At 49.3% G+C, this 19525-nt stretch overlaps 1 protein-coding gene across 3 annotated transcripts in view; it reads left to right on the top strand.

Annotated features, from left to right (window-relative positions):
• Positions 1-4045: 4045 nt before the first annotated feature.
• The window catches only part of ZFP64 (ZFP64 zinc finger protein), a 68451-nt gene continuing 52971 nt past the window's right edge, over positions 4046-19525 (top strand). Inside the window, exons 1-3 of one of the 3 annotated variants that reach the window (XM_037500589.2) lie at positions 4046-4183; positions 7039-7278; positions 18410-18571. In XM_037500589.2, the coding sequence (XP_037356486.1) occupies positions 4138-4183; positions 7039-7278; positions 18410-18571 (448 nt within the window). In that variant the 5' untranslated portion in view covers positions 4046-4137. The remainder of the gene's footprint in view (positions 4184-7038; positions 7279-18409; positions 18572-19525) is intronic. The other 2 variants (XM_037500586.2, XM_037500578.2) reach the window with 2 other exon arrangements.

Genomic DNA, 19525 nt, shown 5'->3' with positions numbered 1-19525 from the left:
TGTCACATACACATCAGTAGCAGTAGCTAAAATTTTTTTTATATATTTTTTAAAGATTTGTTTTTATTTATTTATTTATTTTATTTATTTATACAAGCACTGGGTACAGTCAGAAGCGCGGGAGGGTGAGAGAATTCACCAGAGCCAGAGCAGGGAACAGAACAGGCAGACTGACGAAATACACTGCTGAGGGGAGCAGTGGGCACAGCAAGAGAGGTCTGCACGCCATGTGGGACCCTCCTCTAGTGGCCGGGGAGCAGCCGGGGATCGAACCAGTGCTGCAGAGGCTGCGGGCAGCTTCGCAACCCAGCGCTCAACCGCTGTGCCACCAGGGAGGTCCGCTAAAATTTTTTAAAGTGCATTTTTTGTAATGAAGTTCAGAAGTAGAAAATATGGTTGACCACTCCACATTAAAAGTCAGAGATTTAGGCTGCTTCCTGCTCACCTACCAACCATGCCTACATATAGCCTCATTCTCATAGCCCAAAATGGCAGTTAGAGCACCAGCCATCACATCCTTATCCCAAACAGGAAAGAAGGAGAGGAAAAAAAGGAGGGGGGGCAAATTGCATAAGTTATTTTTAGGAAATTCCCCAGACAGACTTCTGGACTTAGTGATATAGCCACGTCCAGTTACAAAGGAGCTGGGGAAAGTCTTTCTCAGGATTCCATGTGCTCAGTTGCAAATCAGAAATTATAGTACTAAGAAAATTTGAGACGACCGATGTTGGGTACACAACAATCTCTACCAGAAATAAAATATAAATATGTTAAATGTATATAGATTTGAACCACATGAAATTGTGTTTGTCCTTTTTAAAAATAAAAAAGGACAAATAGCTACAGTCCATGTGGTTCGTTTATTATATATCTATTAAAAATTTCAGAAATACATGAAACAAAAAGATTTCTAGCTACTGGTTATCTCTGGTTGGTGGGCTCTCAGATAGCCAGGTATAATTTAATTATTCTTTAATAATGATCATAACGGTTACCAAAAAAGGAGATTTAAAAAGCATGAAAATTATAATCACATTTTAATAAAATATGAGTACAACTTCTGTGTTTATGCATAGAGATTTTATTTAATTCATACATATTCACATAATGTATATCTTACATACACAAAGAAAAAAGACCAGCTATATCCTTCAATCAAAATGTTGTTTCTGAGTAATAGACTGTAAATGGGTTTTATTTTCTTCCTTATGCTTTCTCTATTTTTTCCCAGTTTCTTGCCAAGTACTTGTAATGCTCTTATAATAAAACAAGTATAGAAACAAATACAAAAAAATGGGAAAAGGACATTTAAGACCAGGGAAAAAGCCATCACAGTGATCTATGTATGCTATAGACACGGTCTGGCTGGGTGTGGTCGCAAAGGATTCAAAGGTGGGAACAGAGATGCGTCCATTAGACCAGGAAATATTGATAAGCAGTGAGGCCCTGCGTGCCAGGCCCTGTTCTAGGCTCCAGGGATAATGACAGAATAAACTAGGCCAGGTCCATACTCACCTCGAGATTATCATCCAGTGCAGAGACAGAAAATAAGCAAGTATGAATTTTAAAATAACAAAAATAATGGTACAAATAAGAAAATAATAACAGGATTGGTAATGCAGGGATATGCGTCAGCCACTATTCTAAGCTCCTCATACATGGTTCAGAGGACTGTTTCTTCTGAAAAAATAGTAGTAGATACTATTATCTCCAATTAACAGAAAACTGGGCATAGAATAGTTGAATGTCTTGTTCAAGTTCACCCAGCTGGTCACAGTGAGGGAGCAGTAGCATGTGTGTGTGTGTGTGTCTGTGTGTGTGTACCTGGAATTATCTAACTCAGGACAAGGCACTTAACCACCAAACAGTGAGGCCCAGACCCACAGGGTGATAAGCAGAGCCGAGGCATTTGAGAAGCAGATGCAATTACTGGGATTTGACCTAAAGGAAATTCTGAGGCACTAGGTCTGGAACGGGATTCAAGAATTTGTTTGCATTTGCTTCTTCTCCTGGGTTAAATATGAAACATAATCTCCACAAAGGCGTCCGTGGCCACGATATCAGTTGTGGTTACATCTCTGGCCTTGAGGAACTGGAGCCGCCAGGATTGGGAGGGCACACGAGGCTAGAAACGCTCAGTGTTTGACGCAAGGGGGATGGGGTCACACAGGTAAACATTTACCCAGTCCTAAAAAAAATAATAAATTTATCAAGCCTTAAAATAAGCTGCAGGGGCTTCTGGATGGCATTAGGTAGGGCTGGGTGTCATGAAGATGGTGGAGGAGCCAGTACCCAGGCTTCACCAAGCCAGAGAAGTCTCCAGAGAAGGTGACATTTCTTTTGGCCCCAGGGGAGAGCTGTCAGACTCCAGAGACCAAGGAAAAGCGACCCCAGAGGCAGAAGGAGGAGCAGACACAGCCCCAGGCAGGAGGGCCTCAGCCTTTGAGCAGAAGAGGCAGGTGTAGCCCAAGCTGGAGACCGGCAGAAGGAAGCCTGCAGCGCAACACGGGTGGGCCCTGGCCAGCTCTCTCCTGCCAATTCCTGGGGCTGGAATCGACAAATATCACCCCCACACACACTGTTCCCCACTCAAATACTACCTGCTCAGGGCCGAGCCCTTCACCGACCACGCCCAGCCACGAGCATGACTTTGAGAGGCCTCCCCACCTTATCACCACTGAGCCCTGCCGCTGCTGTGCTGTTTCAGTGCTTGTCCAGCCACCAGCCAGGCTGTCAGGGCAGCACTGGCTCTGGGCCCCCGGGGAGGTGCGCCCACCGCTGGCACTGCAAGCTCTCACAGCTGGATAGTTGCTGGAGGATGCACAAACCCTGGCAGGAAGCAGCAGGGGAAACCCCATTAGTGACACAAGCCACAGTTCCTGAGAGCCTACTGTGTGCCAGACACCGGGCCAGGCCGCTGGGAATAGACATAGGAAGCAAAGAATTTTTTTTTTTTAATTTATTGGAAACATGGGATGTAAGATGGGGAGGATGGAAGGATGGATGGATGGATGGATGGATGGATGGGTGGATGGATGGGTGGGTGAGTGGGTGGGTGGGTGGATGGGTGGGTGGATGGGTGGGTGGGTGGGTGGATGGGTGGATGGGTGGATGGAGAGAGGCGTCTAGATAATGGCTGATAGGCGGATGGCTAGATAATGTAGATATTCCAGATACTCTAAGAAGAAGGATTAAGCGGGAGGGAGCCAGGGAGCTGTCCTTCGGCGGGGAGGGAGCCTCCCACAACTAGCCTAGGGTGGCCAGGCTGGTGGCCTCTCCACGATGTGGCTTTGAATTGGCAGCAGGGGTGCGGCGGGTGCGGGTGGAGCGAGAAGAGCCTGCAGGCTGGAGTGTGGGGCTGGCGCGGGAGGGCAGCGCAGGAGAAGCCCCTGTGGACCCGGGCAGGGACTTTCCCTGGGAACTTAGAAACGCGCGTTCTCGGGCCTCGCCCGACATCTGCTGAATCAGAAACCGGGGCGCGCGGAGGGAGTGACTTCAGGCACAATCAAGTTAGCCGACCCCGGAGCCCGTGGGGGGGGGGGCTCGGCCTTCCAAGCCAGGGGTGCCTCTCCCCGCGCACGTGATCCCGGCCCCCAGATCCCCAGCAGGGCAGGGGACCCGCCCGCACCCTCCCGACTTGCGGGGCGCGGAGCTGCGGGGACAGCGCCCCGGAGCCTGGCGCCCGGGGCACACCCATCCCGCGCGGCTCCCCGCGGGTCTCCGCCGCCCGCGCCCGGGGTGCCGCCGGGGGTGCCTCCCAGGCCTGCAGGTGCAGAGACGCGCGAGCCCGGGAGGCCGAGCGCCCCGGCCGGGCCCGGGAGGTGCGCACCGGGGCGCAGCGCCGCGCTGGGGGGCTCCCCGGCGCGCCCAGGCCGCGGGGGCGCGGGGGCGCGTGCAGAGCCGCGGAGGCCCCCGCGCCGCGGCCCGCGCCCGGGATTGGCCCGCGGCCCCCGGGGAGCGCCGCGCGGAGCGGGCCGGGCCGGGCCAGCGCCCTCTAGGCAGCGGAAGTGGCGCTCGCCGAACATCCGTCCTCCCGCCCCGAGCCGCGGAGGCCGGCCGGGGGGTGTGGAAAATAAAAGGAAAAGTCCCCGCACCATGTAGCCCCGCGCCCCGCTGCGCCCCCGGCCGGCTGCGGCCATGAACGCGAGCGGCGAGGGCGCGAGCTTCCCCGGCGCGGTGCAGAGTAAGTCCCGGCGGCGCCGGCCCGCGCGCGCTCCGGGGCCCGGGCCCAGGCGCGTCCGCGGCGCGGCGAGCAGGCCCGGGGCCCCGACATCGGGGTGGCGGCCGCGAGCCGCTGACCCGGGGCCGCGGCGGGCGCGCCGTGCGCGGGGCGCGGGGGGAGCTGGGGAGGGGGGCCCCACCCGGCGCCGCGCGGGGGGCGCGCTCGCCCCTGCGCACCCCCGGGGAGCGAGCGCGGGGAGGGCGCGCGGCTCAGACAATCGCCACCCGCGGGGCACTCCCCGCCTCCCCAGGCGGAGTTTGGGGTGCTCGGGGGGGTCACGCCCCCGCGCGGAAGGGAAAACTTCTGCCTCGGCGGCGCAGGAGCCTCCAAGTTCGGGAGTCCCGCTGGCACGAGGTCCGGCCGGCCGAGGTGCCCGCGCGCCCACCGCGCCGCTCCCACCTGGAGGGGGGGCCCGAGGGGCGCCGCGCGCTGCCCACCCAGGTGTCCCCGCCGCGCCACCTGCCCGCCCGGGGCGCGGCTGCCCCAAGCGTGGTCCGGGGACGCGGCCGCGGCCACCTGGGAGCGCGAGCGCCTCTTTGAAAAAATAAAAACCCTCGGGGCCCACCCATCAGGGGGGCGGGACGGGGCGGACCCCGCGGGCCAGCCGGGCCGGGCCGGGGCGCGGGAAGCGGAGCCCAGGTTTGCAGGTACCTGCGTGGAGTCAGCGCCCGGCTGGGTACCTGCAGATGCTGGTTTTGGAGACATTGTCTCCAGCTTGCTGGGGTTCCTTGGATGGGCACAGAGTTCCCAAGCCCCAGCCCTCCTTCACCCCGACTCTGTACCCCCGAGCGGGGCTCAGTGGTGTGGGTTTACATACCTTCCCCGCCCCTTAGTCTGGGGCTGAGGAGACCGGCTCCCAGAAGTTGGCAGAGGCAGAGGAATTCTTGGGGTCGGAACACGAACCTGCACCCCCTCTTTTCTGTGGTGTCAGTTCATTCTCTGCCTGCGCAGAAGGGGACTCAGACTTTCAGAGGGGTCTCTCCGCGCGTCGCTGCACCCCACTAGGTAACCTGCTAAGGGTGGGGACCCCTGCGCTGGCCTTTTGGGTTTTGGGGGATTTTTTTTAATTTTTTTCTTTTTTTTTTTTACTTTTTGGGTGGTAACCTTTTAAAGCACTACTCATTTAATCCTCACAACCACCCAAGACAGTGGAAACGTCTCCCCATTTTATGGATGAGAACTCAAGCCCTAGCCCCGGTTGCTAAGTTACGGAGTGAGATTTCAAGACAGCCCAGGTCATCCCAGTGGCCATGGGGGGCTGCCCAACCCTTCCACCTGCCATCCCGGGCATCACACCAGCCATGCCCAGAGGCCATTGAGGATGGCGAGACTGGGCGCCTGTCTTCCTCCTGGTCCCGGGGCACCTCCTTGGGAGAAGAAAAGGCTTCATTTCTCCCAGCCACTGATTTCAGCATACTGGGAGGTTTGGGGGTTCGGGATGTGGGAGTGGGGTGCGGCTGCAGAAAGGCTTGTAACATTGCAGGGCTTCCCCCTCCCCCAGTATCTCTCCTTAGCAAGTCAACCAAATTGTATTTCCACAGAGATCTCTTGTCTTGGACTTGGGAAAAATTGGACTTAATGTAAATATTTTATGAATTTTCATAAAATATGAGGCGTGTAGAACAACCATCTGTGCACGACACTAGTTCCTTTTTATTTAGACTAGGGGGAAACAGGAAATAATAAAATAGACCTAATAGTTACAGAAAAGATTATAATGTGTGGATAACATGGAATAATGTCTTGGCATTCAATAATTACCTTTGTAAAGAGATTTTAGTGATATAGCTTAATGTTTATGCAATATTGTGGAGGGGAGATTGATTTTCTAATACTTTATGATCTTAAACAATTTTAAGTGTATAGAAAACAAATGAAAAAATATTTTGTGGTATTTATGATACACATAGTGGAAAGATTATTTTCCCCTTCTAAATTTTCTGTTTAAATGTTTCTTTATACTAAGGCAAAGATAATTTTAAAAAATAAAAATTAAGGTAGTCATGTTAGTTAGAGATATTAATTAATTGTATTTCTTTAACAGTTATGTAGCACTTTTTAATATAGTGCCGGGGACTATGATACCAACTTTGCAGATATTAACACAATATAAGTCTTGGTATCATTACTATTGAGAAATAACATCCCCATCAGTTAAGATTGAATTTTGTTTCTAAATAACAAAACCCAGCCATGCTGGCCTTATGAGAAGTCGAGAGTTGGTTGACTCCAGAGTTGCTTCAGGGAATCAGTGAAGGAAGAACCAGCATCCGTAAGGATCCTGGCATTTTCCTCATAGTTACAACAGGGCTGCAGAAGCCCCTGGCATCCCATCTACCTTCAAGATCGGAGAAAAAGGAGGACAGTGAGAACTATATCTGCTCCCTTTTTATCCTGAAAGCCAAACTTTTCCCAGTAGTTCCTCCAGCATGGTGTTGGAGGGATTTCCAAGTATGTAAGGGAAAAACATTTTAGACTAGTGGTTCTCATAGTTAGAAGGGATGGGTAGTTTTCATAATAGCTGAGAAATACCATACCTTTCACTTGGGGTGGGAGACGGGTTGCTGGTGTTTGTGCACAGCAGCCCCACACATCAAAGAACATTCTTGCATAAAAGGCCAGGAGACGCCCTCTGGACAATGCATCATGGTCCTCACTTGGGTCAGAGTATAAGGGATCATAACAGCAAGGAGAGGGGAGCGCAGTGGATATTGGGCCAGCAGTCAGCCACGCCCACCACCATATCCTTTTTTCCTACCAGGGGTCTGATTTCTGTTGTTTGGAATTAATCTGTGACTCTCCCTTCGCCCATGGAGTTCCAGGTGGCACCACGGTGCTGGTGGAGCTGACCCCTGACCTCCACATCTGCGGCATCTGCAAGCAGCAGTTTAACAACCTGGATGCCTTTGTTGCTCACAAGCAAAGTGGCTGCCAGCTGAGTAGCACCGCAGGGCCGACCCCCAGCACGGTCCAGTTTGTGTCGGAGGAAACGGTGCCTGCCACCCAGACGCACACCACCACCAGGACCATCACCTCGGAGACCCAGACCATCACAGGTACTGCAGGCGGGGCGGGGCGTCAGTCGGCACTGGCCAGGCTCTGTCCTGAGCGCCTCCATGGAACTTGTTAAAAGTATAGTTTCCCTGGATCCACCCCCTCGGGTTGTTGATTCATTATTTTTAACAAGCTCCGCTGGGAAGCCAGCTGCCTGGCCAGGTTTGGGAGCTGCTGGGCTAAAGCAGTGTGTTAGCAGTTATAAATGTGGTCATATGTTAAACAAAACAGACCAAAAAAGATTTCTAGAACAAAAACCTCTACACTAGGAAGAAAAGACTTGCAGAAGATACATTGTAATTTTTAGAAGGTGATTATTTGGGTGGGGGGACATGGATATGATCCTTGAATTTAGGTGACTCATGTAAACAGACAAACTGCATGAATTTTTGATACTCACCCTACAAACAGGCATTGGTGCCGACCCTCCCCTGTGCTGGAAAAACAGAAAAGTTTATCACTGCTCTGGGCTGTGTCCACTCACTCCACTGAAAATAAACTGCAGATGAATCCAAACTTAAATATACACAAAACCATTAGTTTTCTAAGGTAAATACTATACACACAGAGAGATGTAGACACACACTCACATACACACACATATACGTGTGCATTCACATACACACATATATACATGTGCATGTGCACACACACACAAAGATCTATCTAATCTTTTTTTTTTTTAAAGATTTATTTATTTGTTTATTTATACAAGCACTGGGTACAGTCAGAAGCGCGGGAGGGTGAGAGAATTCACCAGAGCCAGAGCAGGGAGCAGAGCAGGCAGACTGATGAAATACACTGCTGAGGGGAGCAGTGGGCACAGCAGGAGAGGTCTGCGTGCCATGTGGGACCCTCACCGGCAGCTGGGGATAGAACCCCTGCTGCAGAGGCTGCAGGCAGCTTCGAAGCCCAGTGCTCAACCGCTGCGCCACCAGGGGAGGCCCTATCCAATCTGTCTTAAGGGACGAGAGAGATAACTTTAGAATACGATGTAGCTCATTGAATGAGCTAGTACAGACACTGCTAGGTCCTGTGGGGAAATGGAGAATGTATTTCTTAGCTGAAGACATTCAAGTTTTTAATTAAAATATATATTCTAATACTGTACCTACCAAAGAAGATAGGATGTGGATCCCTCTCTTTCCCCCAAAAGTAAAAGAATCAAGTATGTGGTAGCAAATGAAATTACAATTTTTCCAAAGTAAACAATGTATAAAAAAGTCCAAAGACAAGCAAACAACTGAGAAAAATGTTACAACAAATATGACTAAGGCCTAGTGTCTTTCATATATAAAGAACTCCTAAAGTTAATAACAGTTGAGAAAAAGAACCAAGTAGAAAAGTCAGCAAAGGGCACGAGATGCTATACAAGAGCTCACTAACCATCCAAAGGTGCCCTGTTGCCAGAGTAATTAAGGAAACACAAATCATAGGACGGCATGGGGTGAGGGAACCATTTTTATTTTCTGGCGATGTAATTCATATAATCGGAGCAACTTTCCATCTCTTTTAAACTTAAAATCTTAAATTGAAAATCTTTCAAATCAAATTAAAGTGTATATGAGCACACTTACCCTGTAACTATACTTTTAGGTATTTGTTCTATAAAACTTCATGAGCAAATCTCCATAAGTAAATATACAGGGTATTTATTTGCAATATATTGAGCAGTTGGAAAAGTCATGATGTATTTTTTCTACATTTTCTATGCAAAAATCTGTCATGACTTTAATGACAACCCAATATATTAAAAGGGGAGTTTTTATCTGTATATGTCAAGAGGAGATTAAATAAATGATATCAGGGATTCAGACAATGGAATATGACTTGCCTGGAAAAGGGGAGCTGTGTGCTAATAGAGGAAGGTTCTCAAGGTAGGTGTAAGAATGCATACACATGTGTGCATATGCTGTATTTGATTCAAGGAAAACTTCTAGAATAGGAACAGGTAATGTTCAAGAGAACCTGGAGGTGCATCAAGTATTAGGAATGGTGGGGACTGTGGTGAGTGGAGGATGCAAACGTGAATGACTCATTCAAAGCTACAGCTACTCTTGGATCCAATCAGTTAGATACTTTCCAGAGAAGCTGAAAAATGTGAAATATCCCACATTTAGAAATCTTGTTGGGCAAACAAAATATATCTATGAACCTGAGTGAGCCCACAAGCATCTTACGGCTTATTCTCAGACAGTGTGCATCAGATAGTTTACCCAGAGCTGGGGAGTAGGGAGCCTCTGAAGTCGGGTGCTGACTTTCACTTTATCAGTTGTCGTTTGGTGTCTGTTTGATTTATTTGACAATAAGCAAAGTTTTGTGGTGGTTTCCTTAATGCATCCAAAATATTTCTGCTGAGTTTTTAAAACTTTGAAATAAAATTAACTCATCACCCCACAAACCTTAATAAAAGTACCTTGGGGTTATCCCACTTTCTCTTGAGTATATCTTAACCCTCATTTTAGAGGAAATTGCCAAGAAAATGTTAAGACTGAAGCTCCCCTTATCGGTGGACATAGTACAGCCTTCCCTTGCAGTTGAACAGAGTGAAGCTGCAGATGGGATGAGACTTAACCGCATCCCCCAAGGACAGGACAGTTCTAGGGCTTAGGCATTTTGGCTTTTGCCCTGGTGGTCTTCTCCCTGAGGCCTGGGCATGATTCCATGTCTTCAAAAAACAAACTCCCAGTCGCCCCACACCCTTGGTGTGAAGCCTGTGCGAGGCCCTGTGTGATGAGGTTCCCGGGCTCACCATCTATGGCTGTTGCATCTTTCTGGGTTCTGAGCCTCCACCTTCTGTGTCCCTGCTACCTGAAATACCTTTCCACCCCACTGGCTGACAGACACCAGCCCAATCTCAAGACTAAGTTTCCTGATGAGAAGAGCTGGCATCCCCCAGGTGCCCAGCTCACATAGCCCAGGCGTTGGGGAGTAGCTCTGAGCTCCACTGGGGCTTGCATGTCTCTGCCCCCAGCCCTGGACTGTGGTCAAGTCACTGCCTCTCTTGGCTTAATATTCCTCATCTGTAAAATGGGGTAAAATGACAGCTGATACTATTAGGTAATAGAATGAGGTGCCTGATGACTATATAATAATCACTGGAGTTTGTGAGGACTGTGGGGCAGTCCACATGAAGGGCCCGAGACACTGGACTTAAATGACAGTCGCTTTTATTCATGTAGAGAGCAATGGATAGGTGGGGGTGGCTGGTGAGGCTTGCAGCATGCTGCTTCTCGGCCTGACCCAGCTGCTTTTCTGGAATGTTCCAGCCAGACAAGTGGAAACCTGCTTTTTGTCCTTTCTTTCATACTATTTAGTTTGATTTTCTCAGCCCAACTCCTCCCAAGTTGGGCTTCACTGTTCCACTAGTGGCAGTTCCCAGACCTGCCGCGGGCCAGGCCCCCACTCTCCACCCTGCCTCCACCTTATTACAGATCCCGGCACCAGGCCTGCTTCTCTGCACATTGAGTCTCTGGGGCTCAGGCATCTGAATTTTTAACAAGCTCCCAGGGTGTTCTGGGTCTCCACTGAGCATCACTCACTGCCAAGGCCGCAGTCTGCCTGACCCCAACACTGGCCGGTTCTCTAGATACCCTCACCCAGACATCATCCACACTCACTCATCACTCTCAACTCTTGATTAAGCCAAGCCCTTCTTTTGCCTGGTGTCTCCTGGTGTCTCCAGTGAGAGCTGGCTGCAAAGTGAACTGTTTTCTCTGCATATTAGCTTTGCAAACTGCCTATTGTTTGGTGTTTGACTTAAGAACTTAAAATTAGGTACTGATGCTGCTGGGGGAAAAGTCAGCATTAAAGTTCATGGCTAAATAGCATGAGGCTTTGAAGTCAGGCCCTAATTTGGAGTGAGGCCCACATGGGACCTTTGGAGCCCTGTGCGTGACTGTGGCAAACTACCAGACCTCTTGGGCTCTCGTGTTTAAAATGTGGAAAAGAATAAATAGAAAGACTGTGGGGTCTGGCAGTTAAGAGTCCGGAGTCCTGAGCCTGGCTGCCTGGATTCAAATTCTAGCAGCACCACTTGCTAACCAGGTAACTTAAGATGTCCGTGTCTCTTATCCCCTCCTGTAAATGGGAGTGATAATAGAACCTCAGAAGGTTGTCCAGGCTTCCATGGGCTCCCGCATGGAAAACACTCAGACCTGTATGTGTGAGCTCTCATTACTTAAGCAAATCAAGAGATTGTGAAAAGTAAGTGAGACAGCACAGGGAAAATGGTACAGGACCTGATTTGTGGCTTGACCTAGAATAATCTTTCCTACTTCTTCTGGTTAATTCCTACTATTTAGGTCCCAGGTTAAAAGCTACCTCCAACTAGAAGCTGGCCGTGATTTCCCCTCTCCCCCAGCCCTGAGATTAGGTTTCATGCCACCTTTCCATATAGCATATATCACAGTTGTCATTAATTAATTATTTGGTGATATGCCATCATTAGTTGCCAGAGACGTGAACTCAGGTACTGGTGGGTCAGGCAGAGGCAGTGAGTTCAACAGCAGGTACCAGAGGATGGAGAGCAGGAGGGCCCAAGAGCAGCCAGCTGAGAAAGGACAGCAACCTGGACCTCCAGGAGCCACCACCGGCCAGGTGTTGGTGTCGTGGGGGGCTGGGCTGGCTCTCCAGGTAGACCACACCATTCTGCCAAGCGTCTGTCAAACAAGAATGTCATCACGAGACGGAGCCACTGTGTGACTGTGGCAGAACAGGACAGATACAAGGCCTCCCCCGTCCTGCCTGGGCCAGGAGATCCCAAGTATCCCTGTCCTCTGGCCTGAGTGACAGCTGCTGCTTTTTCTATTACAATGTTACCCTCCTGTGGTCCCCATAACATTTATTAAGATATTAGACTTTCCCCCACTTCCTAACAGTCTCCAGTGCAGGCTTCCTTGAGCCTTCCCAAACCTCTGTGCTCTCTCTGGTTCCTCTGACTGAGATGCCCCGCGGTTCCCCATTATAAAGAGTAGTAAATGACAGGTGTGTCCCTGGGGGTCTCTAGCCAGAGGACATTGACACAGGAATGACCCAGCACACCTCATTGATTTTCAAAGCTTTCAAAAAAGAATCTGAATGTTTAAGTGGGGCTGTGGACCCCAAATTAGTGGCTTAGAGTTTGCTTACTAGACTGGAGATCTCTGTGCAAGCAGAGACCTAGCCAGCCTGGCTTCCTGCCATGCAGACCCCACACATCATAGCCGCTCAATTAAAAGGCTCCTGAATGAGTACAGGGAAGGGCACCTGCAAGGACTGGATTCATTAATGTTCACAGAGCTTGTGGCCTGACATCGGGTCCAGTGAGTCCAGTGACAGAAACCTCGGAACTGTTGAGATGATGGAGACACTTGTCCTCGGAGAATTCCAAACCCACCAGGGACGGGAAGAGGATTCAGTTGTAAGACAAACCCACCGTCTTGTGACAAGTACAGTCTTGTGCACAGAGATAATGGAGTAGATTGGTCCCAGTGGGGAAAAATGGTCAGATCAAATATCTGTTAGGTCTTAAAAGACTCATTGGTTTTGGGGAGGAAAATGCTGAGGAGACATTTCCTAGTGGTGGCTGGAGATGGAGAAGCTCCAGGCAAGCTCTGAAAACAGTGGCTAGAGATGGCACAGAGGTGGTCGGAACTCTGACCTTTATCCTGGAGGGACTAGGGAGTTGCTGAAGGTTGTTGAGCTTGAGAGTGACTTAGTAAGACAACATTGGCCAGAAGGACCTGGCAAGAGTAATAGTTGTAGTAGCTAATTCCTGTAGTGCTTATTAAGTGTCAGTCCCTTTCTATATACTCTCTGAAGTTTATCACAAATCAGGGCCTAATAATTACTCTCTCCATCCAATCAGAACAAACTGTAGGTTTTATATCTTGTTGGAGATGACAGAACCAGGATGGGATGGAATTGGGTCTCCAGCCCAGACGACCTGGCCACAGAAGCTGAGCTGGACTCCTCCTTGTGACCTCTTAGTAAAGTCCTCATTGCAGTGCCTCCGGGAAGAACCCCCTGAAACTTCCATGAAACATGCAGACACCCAGAAAAGTCCCTTAGGGAGGAACATCTCTGTGGGTCTGAGTGGGGTGCTTGGGAGCTGAACTGCCAGGCAGGGATTGGGGCAGTCCATTTGCTTTTAACACCACAGAGCTGGACGCGGGCAAGAAACAGGCAGGTCAGACTCGGGGTCGGTTCCCAGTTCTCTGCATGTTGAAACTGGCCATGGCGGTGGGCTCTGTGTCCTTTGTGCTTGCCACTAGCGGCCACAAGATAATGTCTGCTTTAGGCCTTGAGTCTGACTCGACCACGATCACAGATGGGGATGGGGCAGCTTCTCTTCATCAGACGATACATCTCCCCTTGGAACTCCAGATCCCGGTGGCCAAGCTTGGGATACATGCTTGTTCCTATGCCCGGCCCACTGGGCCAGCAAGGGGAGCAGGGGGGCTTTGTCATGGGACCCAAACCCAAGGACTCTCTGCAGTCACACTTCTGCCTCCACCCTGCTAGAATGAACTAGAACAGAAGTTCTCAAAGCTGATGTGCAAAAGAATTACCTAGGAAATGTGGAAATTATAGCTGTAAGATACCTAGACTGTACCCCAGTCTCAGCATCAGAATCGGGTTCATGATCAGGTTTGGGAAGCCAAGCGCCAGGAGAGGGGATGGGAGGATGGAGCTCTCTGAGCAGCAGTATCTGGCTCGCAGAAGGAGCGCAACCCATCTGGGTGAATAAATGGAGGGGGTGGTTGGGACAGAGAAGGAAGAACAGGGCGTGGGGGTGAAGCTCTGTCCCACTGAAGTCTGGGATTTTTTCTTGTTTGGTGGATTCTACTCAGGACTGTTTGTTTGTCTATAACACACCCCTACTTTGACTACAGTTTAAGCTAAAGAGGAGATTTTCTGGGGAAGTGAAAGCCCCAGGGCTGGTGTTGACGGAAGGTGCAACTCCAGGACACAAAGTGATCAGATTTATTACTTAGGGATCCCATAGATGGGGCCAGGGACCCACATCCCCAGCACAGAGAGCAGGGTGGCGGCAAATTACATAGGAGGGATTTGGGGCCGGCCACTGACTTTTCTTGGGCTCCGCTCCAAGTGGGTATTTTCAGAGGTGACCCCTGAAAGGCCAAGCAGAGCTTGTGCTGGGCCCCCGAAGCCCGGGTCCTTATCTGATCTCCATACTTGGGTGCGGGCAGGACACCTTCACCTAACTCAGAGTAGCACTTGGCTCATCACGAAAGTCTAAGCTCTAGGGTCACTGCTCATCCTGCATTTTACTGGCCAAAAAATCCCTGAAGAGCGGAGAAGTGGCTTGGTCAAGGCCCCAGGGCTAGTGAGCAGTGGAGACAGAAGTGGGTCTGGATGACACACAGACGAGGCAGATGAGTGATGCTCCAGCAGCAAGTTCACAGCGACACCTGCTCCTCAGGGGTCACAGCCACCTGAGGCTCTCTCTGAGACACCTGCAGGGGATCCTGGAAAGGAACAGCGTGTGAGGGAGGTGAGGGAGAGGGTGATCCCGATAAAATCAGCCTGGAGTCTCCAACCAGACCAGGCCGCTGGATCCCCAATGCCCCAGTGTTGCTGCTGAATTCCAGACAACTGCAGCAAAGTACTCATCGTGCAAAAATCTTGTGTTTCCTCTTTCTATAGTCAAATGTCCCCTCCTCACTGCAGCCTTCTCAGAGCACCACACTGAAAACTACATGCCCCTAGCTCACCCGGTACCTTTTTCCTACCTTGTTTTTCTCCATAGCACATAGCACCCCCTGACTCGGTATACATTTACATTGTTTATTGTCTGCACCCCATGACGGTCTTCCGTGCCCTGAAGGCAAGGATTTGGGCCCCTTTGGCTCGAGATCCTGTTTCTAGTGCTTGGAACAGTGCCTGGCACACAGTAGGTGATTCATAAATATTTGCTGAATATGCGAGTGAATGATGACAATAGCAGTAACACTGATTTTCAGTGATCACAACAGCCCTGGGAGGCAGGAATAGAAACTGTCCCCGTTCTCCTATGAGGAAGTTAAAGCTCAAGGAGATAGGACTTAAAAGCCTAAGGACGTGTGTGTGTGTGTGTGTGTGTGTGTGTGTGTGTGTGTGTGTGCGTCCTTCCACAGGTGTTTCATGCATATACAAATGAACATATATACACGTACATTCATATTATCCCTTCCTCCCTTTTTTTACTATATCTGGCCCTTTGGGGTTCTCAATGTCTTTTGGAGATCATTCCCTATCTAGTATATTCCACCCAGCTTCCTTGATATTTTTTGTCATGCAGCATAAAACACATACTTTTCTGATAATGGAACATAAAAATCAATGCCGCAGAGTACAGGATCACTACTTTTGAAAGCGTAAATACATAGTGCTCCATAGCATTTTTTTAGAAGTTGAATATTTGGATTTGCAAGTAAAGGTAATATATTATAGTTGAACATTTAAACTGGTTTTGGATTCTATTTCTTATTTTAAATGGAAGTGACATTAGTTTACAGCATTGTACAGGTCTCAGGTGTGCAGTTTCTCACCTCAGCAGCTATTTATATCACCCCCCACCCAATGTCCAGGCCCGTCCACCCCACACGAACCTCCTCAACCCCTCCCCTGCCCCTGCCTCCTGCTCCCTGCCCCTCTGGCCATTCTGTTGTCAGAGTCTAGGAGTTTGCCTTTGTTTTGTTCTATTGAGGATCCTAAGCTCTGAGTAAACCCTTTCTGGCCTAGAAGCCTTCTACTTGGGGTCTCCGCTGGGATGACTCATGCTATAGGTAATTACCCCACCCCACAAGGGTCCCTGTCGTCAGTGCCTGACTCCTCTTGCATCCTGCTGCCTCTGTGAGACACCAAAGGTACAGGCTCGGGAGGCAAAAGGAGACAAATGACTCCATCCAACTCCTGTACACCACAGGAAACAACCAGCAGAATGAGAAGTGCCTGTGGGGTGGAGACGAGCAAACCCAGTTCCTTAACAGTGACTGAGTGGCTGTCTGGTTGGAGGTGTCAGTGGACACATTGTGTGGGTTCGTGTGCGCCCCGCTCACTCTCTGACCGGGACACAGGCCGACCTGGGCCGGGTACACTGTGGTGAGACTCAGACTATCTCAATTTGGAGCTACAGTTTAGCATGCTGAGCTGAAAGTGCATCTCGGCATCAGTGAGGTTGCTGTCGGCCAGGAGAAGGCACACGCCCTCAGTTGGCTGTGCCCCTGTGTGCACAAGCTTGACCATGGTCGGCCACCGTGGGTCACCCTGGCACAGCTATGTGCATTTTTTGAACTCCTTGCATTGCAATTAAGTGCAGTTCCAAATCTCTTCCAAGACATAGTATGATGACTCAGGTTGAAGATAAAAGTAACTGTGTGCCCAAAATATACCTGGGGACAGTAGCAGAGGGTCACCGTGATATGAATGAAGTGGATATTTACCGCTAGAGGAACACCTGCAGTTCTTGCAAAGCAACAGCTAAGATGGATTCGCTCGGGGAGACCCAAGCTGGGTTAAGTTTTTCCATGTCATGCATAGAAAAGCGTTGTCTGTGCCAGCGGGTTTCAGACTTGAGCCTGCACCGTAGTCACCTGGTGGCTTGTTAAAACAGGTTGTTGGACCCATCCTGTAGTTGTGTTTGTGTGTGTGTGTGTGTGTGTGTGTTTTAATTCAGTAGGTCTAGGTAAGGTCTGAGAATCTGCCTTCTTAGAAGTTCCCAGGTGGGTCCAATGCTGCTGGCGGGAACTCACTGAGAGCCGAACTGAGACATGAAAGCAGGAGCAATAGCTAAATTCCCACAGAATAATGGGAACATCCACCAAGAGATAGAAGTGGTTGACTCGTGCATTAGAGACTTGGAGTGGAGGTCGTGTGACAGTTTGTCAGCCTCTTTAAACAACTTTAAACATAAGCTGCCTAATATTCTGCACATTTCCATTGAGAAAAGTTGAAATCCTGAGTTTTCACAAGTACCAAATGCTGATAGCACCCAGGTGTTCATTGTCATGTGTCAGACGATGCTGTCATTGCCAGAGGGGCCATGGAGGTGCACCAGGAACCCAGGCTTCTTAACAAATGTCCAAATAAGTCTAAGAGACTCATTCCCATTGAAAGTGTTGCATTGTTCATACAGACTGTTTAATAAGCTGTGAATGTCACATGTAAGACGGAATCGGCAGAGACCAGGGCAGCTGCCCAGGGGGACACCGAGGTCGATTCTCTAGAACCTTATCTGCACAGCCAGGCACATGTGTGCTGGGTGGAGCTGCTCTTTAAAGAGAATCAAAACAGGGACCTCCGTGGTGGCACAGTGGGTTAAGTCTCAGCACTGTGAAGCTATCTGTACCCTCTGCAGCACGAGTTCGATCCCTGGCCAGGAAGCTGACCCACACGGTGCAGCAGACCTCTCCTGTCTCTCCTGTCTCAGTAGATCCACTTGCTCTGCTCCCCACTCTGCCTCTGGTGAATCCTCTCAACCCCCACACCTCTGGCCTACACACCAGTTCTTGTGTGCATAAATTTTCCTCAAACTTCAGTGAGAGCACAAAGGTTTTCTTTTGGTTTGGTTTGGCTTGTTTTTTTTAGGAGTGCTTATGGTGACGAGTACTTGTGTTTCTAGAGGGTACTTGTTGTTTTGCCCAGAGTTCCTTCTATCACTTCTATTTTGGTTGCTCATTAGGATTTTGTAATAAAGTTTATCACATTTGGGCAAAGTTGACTGAAAACCTACCTGTTTAGTTAGTAAGTCTGGATTTGGAGGGTCTCAGAGCTCTGTCTCGATAGCTCATTTTCCATTTTTTCCCTTATGGTTATAAAATGACTGCCACAGGTCCGGGCATCACATCCTCATTCCAGAATGTCCAGGGGCAGGACATGGGGACAACCAGCTCAGGAAGAATGAGCTTTTCTCAGCTGCGTTCCTTCCTGCCTCCACTTTTCTTTTTAGTAAGGGAGAAAACCTTTCACAGAGGCCACCAGCTCCAGCGGATGATCTCCGATGCCTTGTCGGGAGAACAAGTCACTGATCCCTCCCAGTTAGCAAGGGGGACTGGATAGCTATCTAGCATATGTGTTCCCTATAAAGGAAGGCAGCCAAAGGGAATAGCTACTGGGTGTTACAAATGAATAAATCATTTTATCTTTTAGTTTCAGCTCCAGAATTTGTTTTTGAACACGGTTATCAAACTTACCTCCCCACGGAAAGCAATGAAAATCAAACAGCCACGGTCATCTCTCTGCCCGCCAAGTCACGTGCCAAAAAGCCCACGGCGCCACCTGCTCAGAAAAGGCTTAATTGCTGCTATCCAGGTAAAGGCAGCCTCGGGCCCCACGCTATCGAGGATGTGACATTGAACAGGTTCCAGGACCCAACTCTGGAGTTCCCCACAACTGGTCCTCCATGTGCTCCAAACTGCCTGGCTTAAAACTCAGAGCCCCTGGGGTGCAAGGCGGGGACCAGGTCATCACATATGACCTTGCCTGTCCTCCTGGTCACCAGTTATGCAAGCTCTAAGACAGGTGTCTGCATCGGCCTTTGAGTTGGCCCTCATGAGAATTTCAGGTTGCTGTGAATTTTTCTTCCTGTAATCTAGCTTGGAAAGACATCCAAAAAGATTATTATTCCTTACTTTTAGAAAAAAACCTTTTTATCTGGAAGTAACTTCAAAATTACCACAAAGTTACAAAAGGCAGGCGCAAAATTTCTACTGCCCCTTCATGTCAATTTCTGATATATTTTCATTACCACATTAGCTTTGCTATTCTTTCCACTTGTACATCTATTTTTGGCCAAGCCATTGTAAATCAAGATGCAGATGTGATGTCCCTTTACCTCTAAATACCCTAGTGTATAGCCCCTGGAAACCAGGAAGTTCCTTTATATACACTGTAATAAAATTCAGGAAATTAACATGTATTATCAAACCTACTGATTTGATAATTTTAACGTTTTTGATAATGTCCCCTTTATCAAAAGAAAAACACCTCCCCTGGTCCAGGATGTCGTCCATGATACACATGGCATTTGGTTTCTTTAGTTTCTGTGATCCTAAACTTTGTCTTTAGGGACCTCGATAAAATAATATCCAGGTCCGTTATTTTACAAAACGTGCCTCAATCTGAGCCTGTTGATGTTTCCTCGCGATGAGACTGAGGTTGTACAGAATGGGCTGGGATCATCTCTGCTTGGTGCGTGCTGTCTGTCCCTTTACTCTGGACCAACTTAAACTCTCATTGTTTGGGTCAAGGAGTTTCTGCTGAGTT

This window comes from Talpa occidentalis, unplaced genomic scaffold, assembly GCF_014898055.3.
Source record: "Talpa occidentalis isolate TD23 unplaced genomic scaffold, MPIMG_talOcc4v2.1 talOcc4.10, whole genome shotgun sequence".
In the NCBI taxonomy this organism is placed as follows: domain Eukaryota; kingdom Metazoa; phylum Chordata; class Mammalia; order Eulipotyphla; family Talpidae; genus Talpa; species Talpa occidentalis.
Note: the sequence above shows the minus strand (reverse complement) of the source record. Positions and strands in the feature narration are given on the sequence as shown.